General features: G+C 36.3%; 1 protein-coding gene across 1 annotated transcript in view; it reads left to right on the top strand.

Moving 5' to 3' along the window:
- Positions 1-8668: 8668 nt before the first annotated feature.
- map3k1 (mitogen-activated protein kinase kinase kinase 1, E3 ubiquitin protein ligase) overlaps positions 8669-22637 on the top strand; it is a 67389-nt gene continuing 53420 nt past the window's right edge. Inside the window, exon 1 of the mRNA XM_051908959.1 lies at positions 8669-9122. Coding sequence (XP_051764919.1) covers positions 8701-9122 — 422 coding nt within the window. The 5' untranslated portion in view covers positions 8669-8700. The remainder of the gene's footprint in view (positions 9123-22637) is intronic.

Below are 22637 nucleotides of genomic sequence, written 5' to 3'. Positions count from 1 at the left end.
TATACTCCTGCGGCCATGGAAGTGATTGGAACACCTGAATTCAATGATTTAAAGGGGTGTCCCAATACTTTTGGCAATATAGTGTAAGTGCAATTGGTCTGTAGCCATTTAAACTGTCTATAGCAGGCTTCTTAGGAACAGGAATGATAATGGCTGATTTAAGGCAGGGTGGTACGATGGCTTGTGAAAGGGACAGATTAAAAATGTCTGTAAATACAGCAGCAAGTTCGTAGGCACAGGCCCTGAGTACCAATATATGTTTGTTGGTTTGTGGATTTTGGTGTAGAAACGGATTGTTGTTTTATTTATGAAGAATGTGGCAAAGTCGTCAGCTGTTAGATTTGATGACTTTAACCCTAAAGAAATAAATTGTACTTTTGAAAAGCATTATGAAAATCATGTACACTCAAAAATAAGAATTAGAAATTTAGAGTCTAGACTTTATTACCAGCTAATCAAGTGAAACAGCTAGAGGGGAAAAAATCTAGGGTAGGACTTGGTTTTATATATTAGTTTTTGATTGGATTGTGAAAACTGAGTGTTGCATATTGGAACTGAGGCAGATTCGAATGTGATTGGCTGAACTGCAGCTAGCTTCGCATACACCAGCAGAGAGTCATATCACAGGAAGAGTGAGTTAGGGCATTTGATTACAGATTACACAGTCCAATAGTAATAATAATAAAAGAATAAATGAACAGTAGATGAATTGTTCACAATAAGTTTATGATGCATTAAGAAAATAAACAGTGTTCATTTTTATTTCATGCAGTACGAACTGACACCAATAAGAAAGGCAGTGCCCAGTGCATCTTTCCTTCTGCTGTAGTTTCAAATGTCATTTGCACTTCTGCATATTCATAATTGAGTCTCTATACAGGATGTGTGATTGTGTGTTCATAACTGCAGAAATCTTGCATAGATATTTGAGTAATGCTGTTAAGGAACCTGCTTTGAAACATTTGATCACCATGGCAGTCAAGCTAGCTCTTTGTTTGCATACGAGTCGTTTGTTACTGTGGGAATTCCAGGATATCTTTTGTTTTATGTTTGCTGCAAGAGCATTTTATTTTACTTTTACTTTATCTTTAATCTCTCTCTTAGCATTAAAGAGATCACATAATCTGTAAATCTCAATAATCAGAATGGTTGAATATATACATGTTTAATGTAACCTTTTAGAACAGGCCTAATTATTTCTGCCAGTTTTCTCTGTAATTCAGTGCAAACAAATCTCAATTTTTTTTCTTCTATCATTGTTTTATTACTTAATTTTTTTGTCTTACTCATTTTGTTTAACTCCTATTTGGGATTAAACTGCATTGAGTAGTGCTGACATTACACAAGTTGAGGCAAAAATGCTTTGTGTCGTGGTCAACGTGAGCAGGAAATACAGAAGCTGCAGGAAGCCTGACTGGCTAAGAATAGCACTTACTGATGAAGTGGATCTACTTTAACAGGAAATTGCTTCCTCTAGCAGCCCTCCCCCTAAACGAATACTCTGCTTACTTGTATTCAACCAACAGAAGGCTGAACCTTTGGACTTCTGCTTTAAAAGACACGTTTTTGCTGATTCAGGGATTTGCTGATTGCAGTTAAAGTGATTTTCCACTTTTGATCTGGACTGCTTGCAATTCAAACACGTACAATCAATGCACCATGAATTTGAAACCCAGAAGAAAAAGAGGGATTCTGTTTGAGGTTTAATACCTATACATTTATCTTCAAAATGTGGTCTGTTCCGAGGTAGAATTTTTTATCTGTCATTAAAATGTATTTGTCATTTGTCTCTTTGTGAAAAAAGATATTTATAATTTATCGATGTAAATAATTTATTGAATGTGCACTTGTAGTGTACTTGAAATCTAAAACATGATGTATATATATATATATATATATATATATATACTGTACTTGCAGATAATACATTAATGAAATAAAAGGCCCCCTAAGTGTACTTAAAGAAAGTACACTTTCATGACTATATTTCTTAACACACTTAATTACATTTTTAAAAATGCACTTTGTAATAATTTTAGTTTAAAAGTTTTATTTTAAAGTACATTTTAACAGATTATGTTTTAATAATCTTTTGTCATACTTTAAAGAAGTACACTTAATTTGATGTGTCTCATGGTCATGTTCTGTTTAATTTCATTGTCATGTTCCTCTGTGTATTTAAGAACGTGTTTCTGTATTTGGGTGTGTTGTGATTATTTACAGCATGGGTTGTCAAACTCCACATCCATGAGCTCATTTAAATTTAGATGAATTTCATGTCATAGGATGTTATAGGTCATTTTCAAATGAGTGTGAAGTTATCATTTGCAGCTCAAAATTTTGTAAGTCCAAAAGTATTTATCTTAAGGTTTTTTTTAAATATTTTTATTAACCTTATTATTAAACTAACTAACTAAACTGTTGTCAGTGCATTACAAATAAACTCGTTCTATGCCTTTATTTTGTAATTAAAACTGATAGAAACAGGTCCTAATATATAGGTATGGCAACATTGGTCCTCCTGGAGTGCCGCTGTCCTGCAGAATTTAGCTCCAACCCTAATCAAACACACCTGAACAAGCTAATCAATGTCTACAGGCAGTTGAGTTTTTTTTTTCCAGGGTTAGAGCTAAACTCTGCATGACAGCGGAACTCCAGGACCGATGTTGCCTATCCTTGTCCTAAGTCCTAAGAGATTTCTTATCCTGTAATGCAGGCAAAACCACACAGCAATAAAAAAAAAAAGGTTAAACTCTAAACCATCAAGAGTGTAAAATAGACTCTAACCATTTCTCAATATGCATTCTTGTCTGTACTTATGTTCTTGTGGACTTGTGAAACGTCATCATTCACTGCCCAAGTACTGTTCCAATTCAAAGTTCACATCTAGCCAAGTACGGTTCAAATCCACAGATGTGTTCTTGATCCTCCCCTTTTATCAAGTTGCATCAAGAAGTGACTTGTGCGGACTTGAGACAGCCAGGTATCCCAGAATGCATCTCGAACCTACCAGCAAGCATCAATAGTGGAGGAGAAAACCCATGTAATTTAAAAATACTCCTTTATTGTGTCATGAAATGTAGTTTTAAGAGTTTTTCAGGCATGAATGTAGTTGTTTAAAGCTCAAATCTGTGGTTTATTTATAAAGATAGCGCCTATTTGAAAATTTGATCTGATGTTTTCAGAGTTGTGAGATCCAGGTGATCACCGGGCACTCAGCTCTCATGTAACCAGCTGAGAACAGCCGTACATCGGCTAGTCCTTCTGACGTTTGCTGCTGGCTCTGATGTCTCTGTAGTGGATAAACCTGAGATATACTAGATTTTGTGTATATCTAATGGGCAATCTTTGATCTCATGAATCTATAATTTGTTCCCCGGCAAATCATTTTGGCTGAGGGCAAAGTGAAGTTTCATAACTTTTTTAAGTTCATAAGTTTTTAACTTTACCGTTGTACTAGAGCGCTGACTTTGTACGCTTGACTAAATTGTTTGCTTGTCTTTCTTATTGTAGCCTAGCTTCTTATACTTTATACTTTTATAATGGCTATTATTGATCATTAAAATTGACAGTTTTGTTTTATGTCATATTTCATTTTATTATAGGCTACATGTAGGCTACATATACAGTAAAGATAATCAGAGTACATCTGCACATATTGCCTGAACCACACATTAATAGGTTTCATATTTTTAAAATGAAAATAGGCAGGGCTGTGTTTTATATTGTGTTTTGTTATAAATATAGCCTACATGAAGTGAAGATAATCAACCACATTTTGTGTGGCTATTAATTATGGAGACATTAATTAATTCAGGTGCACAAAAAACAATTCACATCCACAAAATAAAATTATATATTCATAGAATATATTTCACAAATGCAAAACACAATTCATAGATATACAACTGTGCACAAAAAGTTTCGAATGTTTAAAACTTAAAAGATTTTCCTCACATTCGCGTGTGAATCGCCTTGGATTTGTGTGTGTGTATTTCTGAGACTTCCCTGGCAGCACACACCTTCCACCTGGGTCATTAGTACTCTTTAGCCAATCAGATTGAAGCTTACCAATCATTATCACGTGAGGGCGTGCCTACCTGGGTGTTACGTCTTCAGCTTTCGACCAGTTCAAGTCATGCGGAAAGATATGTGCAGTTTGATCGGTTCATTTCTGTGTTTAGTGAAGTAAACAAAGCTATAGATCAGTTGCAGCTATAGCTTATTAACGATTAACAGATATAATTCATGTTAACTTCATAAAGAATTATTCATGTGCATAGCCTACCATACAACGTTAGGATTTTAGATTAATAAACAATAAACATAAAAGCATAACAATGGTCTGACTGATGAGAGATGTTGTATATAAATAGACGATTATGAAAATATAATGTTTTGGATATTTTTCACACAATCTCTTGTAGTTTTATTTATTGACGATAGGAAATGCAGTCACAGCTAGGGGTGTGCGATAAATATCGTCTGCGATAAAATTGTAATTGTTGTTTTAACAATGTGCGGTCTGACATCATCGAGTAGGCTATATCCCTCACACACCTAGAGAGTGCATGCATACACTACGTGATGTAGCCTTGTAGATTAGACTAGTGCGCATGCACATTTAGAGTGCACGATTTCACTGCAAGATTTATTCAACATTCATATCATTTTAATACAGTTTATAAATATCACACAAAGAGTGCAGTTTTTCTCCAGATATCAACAAAACAAATGTGATATTCATTTTATACAAGTTTAATAAACTAGTTAATATTAAGTGACTTATTTTAGACACCATATTTCCTGTTTTTGCTCTATTTCGCCAACGAAAATAGTTCAAAACAAAGCCACAGCACAGTAATTGCATCTCTGAGCAACACACAGCGGTGTTTCCTTACTGAACGAATCAACTTTTTGAACGAATCAGTTGAATCAATGATTCAATAACTATGACAACGTTCACACAGCAGCAGAATGCGGTTGTCAGTCCTGTATTTGAGTCCTTAATACGGTTACGTTTACATGCAGTACGGTTATTTATGGGAGTGACAACCGCATTCTATAACAGAACTCACACCCGTAAATTTTCAGGACTCACAACCACATTCTCAGAAATTCCGCGCTGTGTGAACGGAACAGGACTGGACAACTAGTTGTCTGTCACGTCATACAGTGTGAGAGCGCCGCTCTTCTAAGGTGTTTTGTGTGTGGTTTCGCTTTCAGTAACGACAGAGATATGAGCTGTACAGTTCCAGTCACTGTTCTCCACTGGAGCGACTCCCATCAGTTTTGTATTTCTTTTCGAAATTCAAATGCAGTGTCATGCGCGAGACGTCACAAATGACGTGACATGCGAGTGCAACGGTTAAAGACTCTGTCTAGCACGTGTTTACATTAATGGTGCTGTTGGTTAATGAAGTTTGAACCACTGCAATCACGTCGACTGTTTCAACGATGTCTTTAGTACCTTTCTGGACCTTGAAAGTGTTGGTTAAATTGCTGTCTATGGACGAATCATATACCTCTCGGATTTCATCAAAAATATCTTAATTTGTGTTCAGAAGATGAACAAAGGTCTTACAGGTGTGGAATGACATGAGGGTGAGTAATTAATTACAGAATTTTCATTTTTGGGTGAACTAACCCTTTAAAAATTCAGAGCTTGATTAAAAAAATCCACATTCAAGCAATAATAGCTGACTTCCTGTTGTTGGAGCTAATGACTGTAAATTGGAAAGTTGTCCAGCTCGATGATAACAATATATGTACCAAGTTTGATTACTGTAGGTGGCGCTACTGAGCCCCTCCTACACGCCCATTTCGAAGCATGCTAAGAGTCTCAAAAACACCCAAAAGGATACTAAAGTTTGACGTGTTTCCCCTGACAAAAGTATTCCAGATATCAAGAATCTTTTCATAGGTGTACATCTGCAGTGTTGTGACATTATTCTGACGAAGTTTGAAGCAAATCGGGTAAAAAAAAAAAAGGGGCAATTTCAAAGCAGTTTGAAAGTCACACACTTCCTGCTCCTAGCTGGTGGCACTACTTTGACTCACAATAGTCACATCAATGTAATTGGCCTCCTACAACAAACACACAGCTGAAGTTTAATCAAAATCAGTCAATGTATGCAGAAGTTATAACACACTTCCCGTTTCCCTTTTTTCACCACAAATGTGTTGCCTCGCCACAGCCAACCTGTTTGAGATATCAAAAATCCGGTCACAATTAGATGAATCCCCAAGGAGGTTTATATAAAATTCCAGAGCATGGGTTTTTCAAACAACCCTTAATAGCTGACTTCCTGTTGGGCTGGCATATGAATTAGAGTGTGAAAGTTGTTTGGCCCGATGAGATCTATAACTGTATGAAGTTTGGTTACTGTACGTGAAAAGGGGTGCGCTACAGAGCCCCCCCATGACAACTTGTGCCCTGCCCTGATGGGATGGCCGACGATTCCAATGTGTGTTCAAAGTTTCAAGAGTTTTTGAGCATGTTAAGGGCCCCAAAGGTGCCCGAAAGTTCGAAAAAAAATTACCTAAGGAAGACAATAGGGCCCTTTAGGGTTTGGGTCTTAAATATGCTCAACACACCTATTTTTTCCAAACCAAAATCACTTGAAAATACGTGACAAGCAGATGTGGCCTTTGCAATTCCGAGGCCCGTTTCAAACAAACAGTGTAAGGACACCCCCCCACCCCCCAAAAAAATGTATACAATGTGACTGCAATTACTTTATTATCTCTGTTATATTTAACATTGTTAACTCTTATTTCACTCTTAATAATCTATTTATAAATGCATTCTATCTACCACTCTCCACGACTGAATCACGACTGAAAACAAAATCAACATTCACTCTTCGTCACTCTCTCAGCCTCGCAGTGAGCACCTTGGACAGCTATAATGACCAGGCCATGAGAGCAAAGAAATCAAAATTAGAGAACAGGGATTAGAAGTGATTTAATACAATATGAATAAGAATGGTCTACATCAAGAGGAAATGTTTTACACTTACTCAGATTTTGACGTTTAGAACTTGTCTTTCCAATAACGGAGTACTGCAAAAGAATTTACAAGTTATCCTTGTTATCCAGCGATCTCATAATGTTGTGTTCAAATGGTATCTGGGTAAGTGAAGTGCGAACAGTCTTTTTTGCATCATGGTGGAGGCAGGTATGATTTTATCAGCAGGTGCGAGATATAAATATAGAAAATGAAATAATGGAAACAATGTAATGAAACTGAAACTGCCAGTTGGCGGCTGCAAATCATTGTCTTAACAATCGAGTCATTCAATCATTCAGTCAACGATTCCTTCAAAACGAGGACTCATTCAGTTGCTCGGAAACACACAATAGCTCTACTGTAGATTTGTTTCAAAATAGAGCAGAAACAGACAAGGTTCTAAGTCTAAAAATAAAGTCACCTAACATTAACTTCTTGATTATTGAAATCAATAGGCTATCACATTTGCAATTGTGCTGATATTCGGGAAAACAGCGCTCCATATCCTGTCATGAATATTAAAACAAGAACTCATACAGGGATATTTTTGCCCCATATATCTTGATTTTGGGAGTGCATTTTTATTGATTTTGGTAGCATTTTTGCCCCAAACCCCTGCTAATTTTAGTGACGATGGGGAAAATTAATTAAAGAGCGCAAGCAGACAGAGGCCCCTTATGTTGCAAGGCACATTTCAGGTGAAACAGGTGAAATATAGCAAAGCCCGCTACTGATGACAAGGCATTCTTTGTGTTTTTGGTGCATTGCTAATTGGTTTCTTAAGTGTTCTGATCAAAAGCCTGTCAAGCCTCCATGATATTCTGGTTTTGGGTCTCTCCTTTACTGTGAGTCTAATACCTCACATCAAATCAAGAAGCTTGTTGAGGAGAAGTGTACTGTTACTTCTCTAAGGGGTTTTGAAATTATAATAATAATAACCCACTGGGCAGGGCCGTTGCTAGAGGGGTGAAAGGTGGTGATGATTCTAGAGGCCCTTTTTAGCCGAGGTGGTTAAATCCCCCCAAGGAACACAGTTTCAACCTTTTATCCAGAGGGGCCCATAGTAAAAACCCGAACCTGCCGCTGGATCCCTATTTATATTAAGTGTCTTTAACTACTATGTACTACTTACATTTAAATGAATCATTCGACACAATGCACGTATATATATATATATATATATATATACATATATATATATATGATTTTACATTTTACACCTAATTTAACACCTAATATAAAGTACGACCACCCAAGGGTATAAAAAAATACCACTAATAAATCATATTGTTATGTATGTTATAGTATACACTGTAAAAAATATTTTTCAGAGCTGTAAATTAAACATGTATTATTGAAGTACGTTTTACAAGAAAATACTAATTTAGTCTTTGTCAAATTAATTGTGAATTGTAGCACTTTCTAAGTCAAAATTGTTCCAAAGTAAAACAGTCAGTGTAGTTTTCAACTTTCACCTCAAAAGATCAAGAAAAATTCTCTTATAATATGACCCCTTTAAGTTGTATGACACTGCGCACGTAGGTTCCCAAAAGGGGTCCCTTGGCCTCTCCCACATTGCAGATGACCACTCCCATCTATCCGGAAGCCCCTCCCTTTCATCCTCCCCCAAAATCCCGCCACTCCCTCTCTCATAGAATCTTTTAAGTGGCAAAAATTCAGGACAGAAAATGGCGACGGCGGGGAGCCGGACGTCGTCGTTAGGCGGATTATTAGACTCCAGTAGCGGCACAAACGTCGGGAACGGACTTCAGGGCAGTTCCAGCGGCTCCACTCTGTTGAACAGCAGCGGGAAAGTGAAGAGGAATGCGGGAGAGAGTTCTCAGTGGAGACGGAAAGTGAGAAGTGTGGATCTGGATAAATGCGAGAGCGGGACTGCAGCGCTGCACTTCCTGACGGTGTCCGGTCCCGGCTCGATCCAGACTGCCTTACTGCAGCAGAGCCTCACTGACCCAACGCTTTGCGACAAAACAAGCAATAATCTCTGTAATAGTGCTCAGGAATGGATGAAAAGCTCTTTAAAGAGCGGCAGTGAGAGTCCGAGCGCTGAACATGGAGGGGCTGCTGTGGACGTGAACGCTTCACACAACAGGTAAAAATAACTCCAAAACTGCTTCAAATGTGCTTCTGTCGTAGATGCATTTGGAGAAACTTGATGTACTTGAAATGATTAGCGATATATCTAAACTCTCTGACAAAGCTCCTCCATCATGTATGAAAAAATAAGGATATATGTTGCAAGTATGAAAAGATATGATACAATCTTAATGCAAGTGACAGTCATAATGCAGGTGATAAAAATTCTTAAGATACGTACAAAGACATTCATACGGTTTATTTATCTTTGCTGATCTACTTAACATAAGCTTTTAAACTGCAAGTTAAACTATACATTATAATTACAACTTTAGATTGATTTAGAGTTATTTTGATGGCCGCAAACTTGTTTTGAAAATGTTTATTTTGTTTTTGACATAATCGAATAGTTATTTGAAAACAGGAACTGGCAAACAAACATCTGCATAGAAGCCTATGCTTTTCCCTTTGATTTTAGCTGTTTTTGTTTTAAAACGCATTTGTCAGTTCTTCTGTGCTACATTTCTGATCTATGACATTTGTATTTCTATATTATCTGTATTTCTGATGTTGTATATGTTCAGTTCATATTTGAGTGTGGTGTTGAAAAGAGTCTTGTGACTCAGTCAGCTCAGTGTGGGATGTGTGATGATGATGATGTGTGAATATTATCATGTGAGAAAGTTCATCGTCTGCAGGTTGAATGGCAGTTGTTTTGAGAAGGAAGACTGCGAGCGCAGGATTTGATGCAACATGAGCTGCAGGCTTTGAGAGTGTACAGATAAAGAGAGATGAATGGAGCTGAAACCTAAAGAATCTGTTAGAAAAAGCCTGCATGCCTTTGTGAGCTGTTTTCCAGGGGAATAGTTGAGTTATGAGCACACAGAATGTTTACACAAGATTTTGCATAAAGAATTATTGTTTATTATTATTTACTTTATAAATAACTAGGCATGACACATGCAAATGTATCCAGATTCTTCAGCATATTAATTTTGAAACTGATACTGAAACCCATATATGACAAAAGTGTCTTTCAGACTATACTTTTAATTAGACTATTTTTCGCTAAGTTTTGTTGTCTTTCCCTTGCGTGTTTATAAGCCATACGGGGATTCAGAGTCTGTGATTCCAAACCTTGTTTTACGTCATTGAGCTTATTCATTTACCGCCGTTTACCCTCAGGTGAGAATTGGAGCGTCAGACATTGTGAGTTCATGTGTGCTTGTTAATGGAGTGAACATTACAGGTAGAAACAGTCCTGATGAGAACAACAGGTGTTGAACTGTGTCCATTTCTGACATGGCTGTTGAAGCAGATGTTCTCCTGCTTTATTAAGACAACTCATCCACTCATACTGTTTTTGTTGAGAGATCAAAGCAGTTTCCTTTCAATGCTCTGTGAGCTGTTAAAGGAACAGCTGAAAAAAAAAAATTGAAGAAGTGTGGAATCTCTATGCCACTATCGGCAAATTTGAAAAAAAAAAAAAAAAAAAAAGGTTGTTTTCAAACACTCTACAGTCTTTTATAGGAGTACTTTTTGAATTGAATGCTTCTGCCTCATGCTATTTACTCACACTCTTGGTTGAGCTGATGTTGCTGTGTCTGGCTGGTTGGGATTCTCAAACAAACAGAGTAATGTTTTGATAGTTTTCAGAGTCACAGTGTTCGGACTTTTCATGGGAATCAGCCTTAGTTGTCTCAGTGGGACAGGTGAAAGAAGACTTTTTTTTTTTTTTTTTTGACATATTTCACCTTTTAAAGGGATAGTTCACCCAAAAATTAAAATTCTGTCATTTACTCACCCTTAGGTTGTTCCAAGCTTGTATACATTTTTTTTTTGTTATGTTGAACACAAAGGAAGATGTTTTAAAGAATATGGGAAACTGAACAGTTCTGGGGCACCATTGACTTCCATAGTATGTTTTTTTTTTTTTTTTTTTTTTTTTTTCTTTTCCTACTATGGAAGTCAGTGGTGCAAAGCAGCCTGGTTACAAACTTTCTTCAAAATTTCTTCCTTTGTGTTCAACAGAAAAAAGAAATTTTTACAGGTTTGGAACAACTTGAGGGTGAGTAAATTATGACATAATTTTCATTTTTGGGTGAACTATCCCTTTAATACTGCAGATTTATAAAATAGGCTAATATTGGCTTAACACCTGTTGAGCTCACAGAGAAAGCCTTAATGCCTTGTTCAGACTACGATATCAGCCCTATTTTGGCACAATCCGTTTGGCATAGGACATCGTGGTGATTCATAAAACAATGGCTATCGGGACCCAAGAATCTGTAGTTTTCTCGTATTGTGTGTCATAGTGGATGACTTCACGATGTCCCTACAGAAAGACTAGCATGTTTAATTTTTTCGGTCCTCCATGACGGGCTCCGTCACGTGACGTTGACTAATTGGAGCACAGAAGCTCTTCTGTACACGGCTTTCAAACATTGTGAAACGAAAGAGAGATGATGGTATTGGTGCTGCTAGGTGGAATTACGCAATGGAGGAAAGTTTCGTGGAGCTATGTCAACAACATCTCTTTGTGCAATCCAGGAACGTGTCCACTGTCGGGTTTCCTTTTTTGGCGGGCGCTTTTCTGACGACAAGCAGCCAGTATAAAACACGCCACCTCGGTAGCTATTGTTTGTTTATGCTAGTTCCGCCTTCTGAATGACATCACGCACATCGTTAAAGATGTCAAGGAATGATTGGTCAGGAAGCAACGTGTAATGTGTTTCTTGTCCATGAAACGACAAGAATTTAGAAGTCAAAATCACATAATCTGACACAGTGACTGTCATATAACAGACATAAATATTATGTAGTCTGAGCCCAGCATTAGTTTTGCAATGTGGTGTTTTGCCACCTTGAGTAAAAGTTTTGGATGTGATCTATTACAGTAGTCATTTGTTATGTGATTTGTGAATGTGGACTAGCTTGCTTAATATATCTTTGCAGATTTGCAATTGGAGTTTGGCATTGTGAAAGAGCCGGGTGGTTTTCCATCATTGTCCAGTTGGTGTGCCCGCGGTGGGGATGGAGTTTCCTGTGTGCTTGACACAGTTGGTGTGGTCTCATTGGGTGTTCCCAGCCCACAGAATCGTAATTAATTTGTTTGCGTTTCCAGCGGATGTGGCGGGGTTTGACCATTCTTGTTACGCATAGATGGCTGGTCCAATGCCTGAGAAGATACTACCTCTAGAAAAGAAAATGTCACAGGCCTTTTATCTGGTAAAACAAGAGCATGAGGATAAATGGGTTTATGTTAGGGTCAAGAAAGAGTTTCTTGACATAAAGGCTGTGTTTGTGAATCTTATTGTGGAAAATTGTGTGTATTTTAGGGCTTAATTTAGATATAATTTAGGTACAATACATGGCAAATTTTCTCAAGGAAAAAAATCTCTCAACTAATTCTGTAAACTATACAAGGAGTCAGTTTTGAAGGTTAAAATGAACTGATTTGTATAGAAACACTTCACTTACACACAATAATACTATAATACTAACTTCATAATTACATAATTATGTCTCTACTCCAATTCGTTTTTTGAAATCTAAGCGGTGGCTGTCGTAACTTATTTTCATGACAGATTTATTCAAACATACTTAAGGCCTATTGAAAAACAGGTCAAGTATATAATATGAGTTTGCAAGTTGCAATGTATATAAATGAATTTGCAATATGGTGATTTAGCAGAATGCTCCTCCTAGAGTTAATTTTTAATAGCTAAGTATTGAGCTATGGACATTGAATAGCTTTTCTGAGGTAAATGTAACGTTACATGACATGTTGTTTACAAGCTGATTAAGTGGTTACATGAGATGTGATACGGATTTTGGTAAGTTGTACAGTATCTTTCTCCATTCCTTCTGATCATGTTCATTCATGTTGGTGCTGTGATCGGTTCTCATGCTACTTAAACAGAGGCTCCGCAGTGATCTGTCACACCACATTAAAGAGCCACAAAACGGTATTTATTGTTTGAATTTCATCATAAAACTTTGAAGACTTTGAAGTCTGAGACTTTTTCATATCAAAAGTAGGCTTGCTGTGGTAGTCAGTGTTAGTGGTGTTACACCATGTTCGGCTGTACACATTTATTACTTGACCACCGTGGAAACCACCCCATTGTTGTTTTACTTTTTTACAGAAAAAAAAAAAACAAAAAAAAACATTTAGTTCAAATGAATGCAACAATTGTAAACTGAAAGCATCTGCTCTGCTCCATACAGCAGCAGAGTCGCAAAACAGAGTCAGATTTCACTTATCACATGACAAGAGTAAGGAGAGAGATGATTTTTAAAATGTCCCATTAGTACCGCTGCTCCCTATAGACAGAGTCCACACGATGGTGAATTCAAAAGTGAAATGAAAAGCGAGTATGCATTCAAAAGTGATTTCAATAACACATATATTGATAGCGGTTTATGATACAAGTTTATAGGCCTGTGGCCTACGGCTGAAGTATAGCCGTGGTGATATAGAGCCATATCACAAGGCTACTCGTGTGATATTGCTCATATAACACACTATATGAGTGTGATATTTCTTTTATACAGTAATAGGTTCAATGAACATGTAAATAAATAAGGAAAACCCAAGGAGCGTCCCAAAGACCCTCTTGTGTGTGGAACTGTTTTCTTACCCCTTGGATTCAGACTCCAGAAGATGTGTCCAAGTCTCCATTACTAATATAAAAATGTCACGTTAGAACTATCAATAATGGCATGGACTGTTTATTGGAGTAGCAAGAGGCCAGGGCAATTATGTAATAATGCTTTTATACAATAGTTCAATAAACTAAGTTAATATTGGGTAACTTACATTTTACACACAATATTTCTAATTACTTTGTCAGCAGCTATGTTTGCCAGAATAATTCTGTTAAAAATTAAAACATACAGAACAACCTGTAAGTTTTAGTTTAAAAAAGGTAAATCCAACATTTCTAGTGAATTAACATAAACACAGTGCTCCTAAAATCTGTTTTGTAAGATCTGTCATCATAATAACACCGGTAGTAAAGAGAATAAACACGAGTCAAAGTTCATCATGAGTAGCTTTTCCACAAGCTGATGTAAATACTGGGCAATTCCAGCGTTATGGACGTGACATTTGGAGTCAACTTGAAATATAAACTCTCAAAGAATGCATTTAATACCAACATATTGAACCGTCTATTTATATATTCATAATCCCTTACTAAAGGAGTCCAGATATTGACATGGTTGAAAATTCAATTTAAGCATTGTTGCTTACCTGATATATTGTGGATAAACAAGCCAATTTTCTTAATTTCTGTTAGAGCACATTAATGCAGTATATTACAGACCTAAATGGACAATTTAAAAATGGTTTTGTTCTTTTGGTAAAAACTTTTTTTTTTTTTTCATGGTAAAGATGACCTTTGCGTGGAATTGCCCTACTAATAAATAGAAGATGTACAGTGTCACACAAATACAAAACACCATAAAACACCATCATGGTAACACATATGACACTAAAATAATGCAATAAACATTCATTTAACAACATAAGATGTAACATAAAACCATAATGTACATGACTTTTAGTCTTACAGTTAAAATTAGTTATTTTTACAGTGTGTATTTAAAAACAAATCACCAGCATATTTTTGTTTCAAAATAGATTGCAGCTGTTTCATCTTGAATTTTTATCAGCTCGAGGATTAAATTAAAACCCTCTATTATGAACTGACAGACGTCTGAGTTTGTCAAACCTGTCTTGAATATCCACACTGATCTCTGTAGTTTTCATTGTGTGACAGTGCATCACATCTTGGTTTTGTGAAGTATCTAACGTTTCATCCATGCCCTATAAAGATCATGTGAGTCATCTCTCAAACTGACCTTTCCAGGCTTCCCCTCAAATTAGCTACCGACCAACATCTGGAACCAAAATGGCTTCAGTGCTGAGCTGGAGCTCCTCAAACGTTTGCTCTCAAACACGCTCTTAAATACTATTGTTCCTGTTGGAAATGTACCCTTGACAAGCTCATGCTTGTAAGAAGACTCCCAAAAACTCATGAGGTCCTCTGGAGCTTCATTGTGACAAATATAGGCTCTTGTGGGAGACTGTGACAGGCTAAAATAAAGATCTAGGGTGTATGTTCGTCTGTGGTGTCCTAAACATACGCTGAGGGAGTGACTCGGTGGCGTTTGAGTGTGAAATGTGACACTTCTTAAAATGGCAGCCTTACGCTTCACCTATAGAGGATAAATTTAGCTTTCTCGTAGTTTTTTCTGTCCTAGCACATGCTTTTCTGTCAGAGTGAAGGCCTGTTCACACCTAATGCAAATATTCTGTGCGAGGAAACTTTTGAGTAAAAACAATGGGCTTATATGGTAACACTTTAGTTTAGGGTCCAATTTACCTAGTTGCTTATTAGCATGCATATTACTAGAATATTGGCTGTTTATTAGTACTTGTAAAGCACATATTAATGCCTTATTCTGCATGACCATATTTTACATCCTTTAATCCTACTACCTTCCTTAACTATTAATAAGCAGTAATGAGGAGTTTGAGGCAAAAGTTGTAGTTAGTAGTGAGAATTGGACCCTAATTTAAAGTGTGACCATATATCCGAATATATATTTATATATTTCTGAGTATATATTTATTTTGGTATATTTCTGAAGCAGTGCTATTTACACGTCTAACTTGCACAATGAATTAAAATTCACAGGAATTGCAGCAGTCCTTTGAAATCACACAGAAGAGAATGAATCTGTTGTATTACCAGAATGAGTAGCATTTTGTTGAGCTGTTCACTTTGACAGCTCAAAAAATATATATATATTTCTTGTTCTTATGAGCATCTTTATGCTGTGTCCTTTCTGTTGTAGTTTAATTGCTTGGACAGAATCTTGAGCTTGCTGTGTCTTGCGGAGCTGTATGTGTTTTGCCAGTCACCTGTGAGAGCCAGATGAAGAATGTGTGTGTCGATCATTGCCACATATTTCACAGGAATGAATTTGCTCATCATAACAATATTCATGTAACGTGTGAACTTTCGGATGTGATTCTTCTTGCATTTGTATCTTGAATTTGGTATGAATAGACCTCAATGTTGGAAGTTTCTCTTGTGGCACTTCTTAGCTTACTGTCTAATGGAGGAGGTGGATGAATTGCCTGTTTTGTGGAATTGATCTTTGTAAGTATAGTGGATAAGCATCTGAAATATAAAGGTAATAAGTGGATGATAAAATATATTAAAAACAGTATCACTTCAGTTTCTGAAAGTGAACAATATTACATTGAAAAAAAAGGCTGACAATGTGCCACCTTGGAATTATAAGGTTCTATCTGCATTCTTGGCAGTTTTGAGATATTGAACTTCAAAGTTTTTGCATTCCATAGTCCTTTGTAGATAGAACCTTTTTGTACACAACTTAAAAAAAAATATCACATCACATAATGTAAATAATTTGTCACAGTAAATCTGAATAACTCAATTTTGACAAATGTCAGATAGAACCTTATAATTCCAAGTTGACAAATGCTATTTTAAGCATTAGTGTAAAAAAAAAAAACATTTTGTATATGTGTGTGTGTGTATATATATATATATATATATATATATATATATATATATATATATATATATATGTGTGTGTATGTTTGTTGTTGAGCTAGTATTGCATATCTCTGCTTTTTGAAAGTGTTGGTGTTTACATCTGGCCATACAATGCATTTAAAAATTGCCATATGTCTTACATTCCTAGTAATTTTGTGAATTTCAGTTGACATCTGTGTAATAGAACTGCACGATTCTGGATAAATTGAGAATCATTTTTAATTTTTTGTTTAAAACAGAAATCACTATTCTGAACCGATAACTAAACAAAATAACTGTAAATGTAATTTACTAGAGGTTCTGACAAAATGTTAATTGCTGCAGGCTGTTTAAATGGTTTAATTTGAATGAATTATTTAAAAATAGTCTGTTTTGAATAAATGAATCAATGACTCACTCATTCAAAAATGCTGGATGATTCAGTGTTTTTGAACTAGGGCTGTGCGATTAATAATAATTGATTTTTCAATCTTGATTTTGGCTTCCAACGATTATAAAAACAAGGTAATCGAGGTAAAATGAAAATCAGCTGAATAAGTGAGTGTTGTAAAATGCAGTCTATTGTTGCTAAACTGAGGAATGTGCTTGAAGAGATGCTGTTCCCTAGGCGGCTTTCTCTGCGTGTGCTCCGAAACAGAGCGGAATGCGCATAAGAAAAGTATATTGTGGGCTTTAAATATGTGCCTAAACGATTAAATAGCTTACATGCAAAAAATGCAGCTTTGGCGAGTATCCTCGTAAACGCAGTCAGTTAGATCTTAAATGAATGTAAACGCATGTGTAACATTTATATTGGATCTGTGCTGCTCTTAAAGTGACAACAGCCTAATAAATCTGCTGCATCAAACAACAAAAGACAAAAATAAAATCACTCACTGCTCTTGAATGAATAATTTTTGTAGTTTTAATAAGGATTGGGAGAGTTGAGTTAATTAGTTGAGAAAGATAAAGTTGTGTAACAGTATTTTGGGTCCGTGCATGAACTCCTAAAGTGACAGTGGTCGAATATTCCTGCTGCTGTCTGTCATGTTAATAAAAGAACAAAAGACAAAAAAATCACTCTCTGCTCTTGACTGAATAACTTTTGTAACTAATTGTAAGTATTAATCAGTATTTAATTTTTACAATGAAGACTATCCAGTGTTATTTTACATTGGATTTATTTCTGTAGTATTTCTTACCTGAATATACTGTATACCTACCTGAAAAATTTTAAAGCATGTTTCTTTATTCTATTGCTTTTATTTGTGCTGTTGTTTGAAGTTTATTTGTTCTCATTTTATTACTGTCTTTTAACTTGTTTTTATGAAAATAAAATTTTCCATTGCAGAAAAGTAGATTTTTGTTTGTATATGCTGTCAATTATAGTTCTTGGAAAGAAAATTGGTATTGGTATTGGTAGGTCACACACAAAAAATAAATAAAATAAAAATAACCCCAAAGGTATGAGTGCTTTATATCCACTCTACTGTGACCCTTTTGAGGTGAGTGTCTCCTCAGCAAGTTGATGTGCAAATGAAATTGATAGTTTACATCTCATCCTGTCTAGGCTTGCTGCCGGTTTTACACGGTGTTTGGCTTATGAAGTGTACATACCCCTGCAGATGCTTTTGAGTCATTACTTTAAAAGATGTAAAGAGAACATGCAAATTATTGCTTGAACCTTTTTGATTGTCATTGAGAAAACTCTTTTTTTCATGTAATTTTCATGCAATTTTCAGCACAGTAATGTAGTGCTGTGTCTTTGAGGCTTGGCTTGTGTTGTCTCTGTGGAGTGTTTTAGCATGTTTTGTCTAATGAGCGGAGGCCCTCTCCATGGTCACCAGGAACTGCATATTTAAAGCCCAGGGTTAGCTGAATGATCACGCCTGGACACCGGACACAAAGGCCCGGATATTTCTATACCCATTAGGCCCTGTCTGCAGGCACAGGGGTCCCCCCCTCTCAGGTTTTGTTTAGTTAACAGCAGGACGAGGCAAGCTGGAGATTACATGTGAAAAGTAAACACATAGGAGCATGACTAATAAGGCCCAGATTACTGGTTAAAACAACAGGTCTTGTGGCAGGCCTGGGCTAGATACCCACAATATGAGCAAACACCCTCTGAAACAAATATGTCTTGGAAACTGTGTCTGATCACTGTCTGAATCCACTATGTTCATATTCAGAGATTTTGGAAGTTGATTTCGGGCTGAGTGAAACCGTCCCCTCTGGATTGGAGCGTGTTGATTGTACACAGTCCTCATCCAATAAGAGCTGTTGACATACTGTGTGTTGTAACGGCATGGGAAAGGGCCATTGATTTTCCCAGCGTCTCGCTGGCCTCCGGGGACCATCAGCGGGAAACTTGATTCCGCCTGTAAATTGGGAGTGACTGTCAGTTGATTGGCGCTGTGGACAGGCACTGAATCCATGGGCTTAGAAGGCGACACAAAGAGAAGCATTGTGAAACGGCAGCGCTGTTGTCATAATGAGGAGGATCCCAGCTCTGGGCTTCAGCACTGAAGGGGCCATGATAGGAAATGGCCAAGTGTCCCTTGACCACCTCGCAATCCCTCTCGCCTTCTCGTGTCTCTCTTTAGCTAAAGTAAAGTTCAAAATGAGTAATGCTAACACGACCACCTCCCAACGTCCATCCGGGCAGCTGTCTTGGTCCGGCGCTTCCCTGGGGACATTGTTCCGCCTTTGTCTTTTGTTTTACTCTTCTTTTGAGGTTGGATTTAATCTCAATTGACCTTTTTCCTGAGTCTCTGCCCTTGTTTGGTGGAGAGAGTGCAGAGACTTAATGAAGCTTTTATTTTTTTCTACTTCAGTGTTTGGAGGTTTGTCTGGAGACGCTTTTTTTTAATGGAGATGGACTGTTGTGTTAGTCGGTCTCTGCCACAGCTGTACTTTCCAGCAGAACTGCCACAGTGAGCTAGAATCCTCATTACTCCTACATGGACTGCTGCTGTAACCTGACCTCTCACCCACCAGGCCCACACTCAGGGCTGAAAAGTTAATCGTCATTAGGACTGTAAATTTATTAGGAACCGCAACAAAATGGAAGGATTAAATTGTAAGAACTAGTGTTTTTTTCATGTGCCCACACTCCCTCATTGGAAGTGCATGTGAGTGTACTTACGGAAATATATGGCCCTATATGTATGTCTATGTGAATAAATACAATAAAACCTCATAATAGGGCTAAAAATTGTGATTTGTTCTTTAAAAATAAAAATGTGATTGTAATTTTTAAATAAATGATTAGTAGTAGTAGTAGTAGTAGTAGTAGTAGTAGTAGTAGTAGTAGTAGTAGTAGTAGTAGTAAATAATTTTATTTTAAAATGCTGTATTCTGCTGACAGACCAGTAATTGGCAATGTCACTTTGTAAAGAAACACTACGCGCCCATAGACTGAACATGTAATACACATGAGCATGACGTCACCGTTTTCACAAATTCACATTTTTGTTGTTGAGTGACTGAGAGAACTTTAAATTGAAATTCAGTTCATTGTTGCATAAATGTAGTTTTAATTACAAAAAGCTCAATATTTAGCTGTTTCCCATAATTTATTTGCTCTGTTACTACATGATTTTCTCTCTACTGCAAGAACTGTAACTTCGAGTCAAACCATGATGTAGCATCATTCGGTGAGAAGTATGATAGGAAGATGAGTAAATAATCTTATTCCATTTTCTCACGTTTTTCAATAGTGTTGACTGCATTCATAAGTCTCAACCTTTAACTCTGTTACTCAATAAATATTGTTTGTGTAATAGAAACCTTGACAACAGATGATAACAAAGTGACAAACTTTTGAGCCCTCTTTTGAAATGTTGTCCGTAAGTGTTGTTTTAGTCTTGGTGCATGCCTCATAAGTATGGGTACATAAAATATGCAGTTTACACAGTCTATTATATATTATATAATAGACTATATAATATTAATATTAAATTATATAATGTATAGGGCCCTATGATTTCCGCGACGTGGAAAAAGCAAACAGAATCGTGGAATCCAGTCTTTAAGTAATTGTGACACATATATTACTGTTGTACAGTATAATTTAGCTACATCTCAATGTAATAATAATATATGGATTTAATTTATACGGTGAAGAATATGCAATGTTGTTTTACATTTGTTTACTACGTTTCTGTACCTGAAAACTGTTAAACCTACCTAAAAGTACTGTTAATTTCATATGTATGTTTGTTCTGAGGTATTTATGTTGGCCTGCTGAATGTTAAATGGATCCAATCTATGTTCATTAGAAATTATTTGATGATGCAGCAGTAAACTAGCTAGTATAACTTAATGCATGGATTTTTGAACTTTGCTTATTTAAAGGGATGGTTCACCCAAAAATGAAAATTGTTATTATTTACTCACCTTTAGGTAGTTCCAAACCTGTATGAATATCTTTGTTCTGCTGTACACAAAGATATTTTTAAGAATGTCAGTAACCAAACAGATCTTGCCCACCATTGACTACCATAGTATTTATTTTTCCTACTATGGTAGTAAATGGGGTACAAGATCTGTTTGGTTACACTCTCTTAATTGTTCCCTACTCCCTATATAGTGCACTATGTGCCATTCAACATGTAGAAAATAGTAAATGTGTGAACAAGTGACCGATTTTAGCCACAGCTTCAGCGTCTATGTATAGTGTAGGGGGCGGGACACTTTAGATTCTTGAGAGCATTTGATTGGACAGAGAATCTGATGAGAAGCTGAAGTACAGCGTGATGTCATCAAAATCGTTGATCCGTATTGGCGGTAGTGATAGACTATACGTTTTGAATGCTTATATCTTCTAAATACGAATTTTGTCGTTGTTTCAAAACGATTCTTGATCTACTTTTTTTTTTTTTTTTCTTATTAATTAATAAGTTTACCAACTAAAATCCTTACATTTACATATCCTTACATAAGTAATTGTACATTTTTAAAATAATTACAAATTGAAAAAATTAAGAATTTTAAACTAATAACTTCAGAACATACAAGCAAGTAGCAAAGAAACATATTACAAGCAATAAACAAAGAGTGCTTTCAGTATTTAAGGTTATCTGAACGTTTGATGACATCATAGACGGCGGGAGATCTAATAAGTTGCATTCACGAACGCATCTCTTTTGTAATATAAGAAGTAGGGCTGGGCAATATGGCAAAAAAAATAAAAAAAATAAAAATCGATTTTTCCCTCAGAACGATTGATCGATTCACGATTTTAACTGTTTAACTAGTCAATTTAAAAACTTAACTACAATATGATTTAAGTAACATTCTCTTTATTAACAATCTGGTTAAAAGTTCCGTTCCGAGTGCACCACACATGAAGTGATCAACATGGTGTAAATGTAAAACAATTTGTTAAATATCTTTGTAGAAATATGCCTGAAATATGAAGGCAAATGTTGTACAAACTTATCTTAAACGCATCCTATATACTCAGAAATAATATAAAATAAGAAAATGCTAAATATTTCTTAGACAAAAAGTAATAGCAATAAATAACACCAGTAATAGGCTATTATTAACAGCAAATGCTTTGTAAAAACAGAAAACAACAGCAGCTTTCAGCCTGCCACCATCATGCAAACATGAAATATCAAACAGCTCTACAGATTTTTGCGTTCCATTGCGCTATTTGTCCAATTGTTTTTATGTTTGGCGGACGTGTTTAGGTGTTGCACTTGTGTCTCGCGTCTTTTGCAGCGTCTCACCCATGAAACGGCATTCTAAAAACACGGCGGTCACGTTAAAAAAAGCTCAACTCGCATTTAATCTTTGCCTTTTTCTCTCATTCCACTGCCTTCGTCTCATTTATAAACGCAATAAAGCACTTCTGAATGAACAGCCGCTTAAGACTAGTGATGTTCTACGTTCATAGAGCGTCACATGAGAGCGGTTAATCAGGCGCGCCGGCGCCATCATGAGGT

The sequence above is a fragment of the Ctenopharyngodon idella genome, chromosome 10 (assembly GCF_019924925.1).
Source record: "Ctenopharyngodon idella isolate HZGC_01 chromosome 10, HZGC01, whole genome shotgun sequence".
NCBI lineage: Eukaryota > Metazoa > Chordata > Actinopteri > Cypriniformes > Xenocyprididae > Ctenopharyngodon > Ctenopharyngodon idella.
This window is presented reverse-complemented; position numbering and strand designations above follow the sequence as displayed.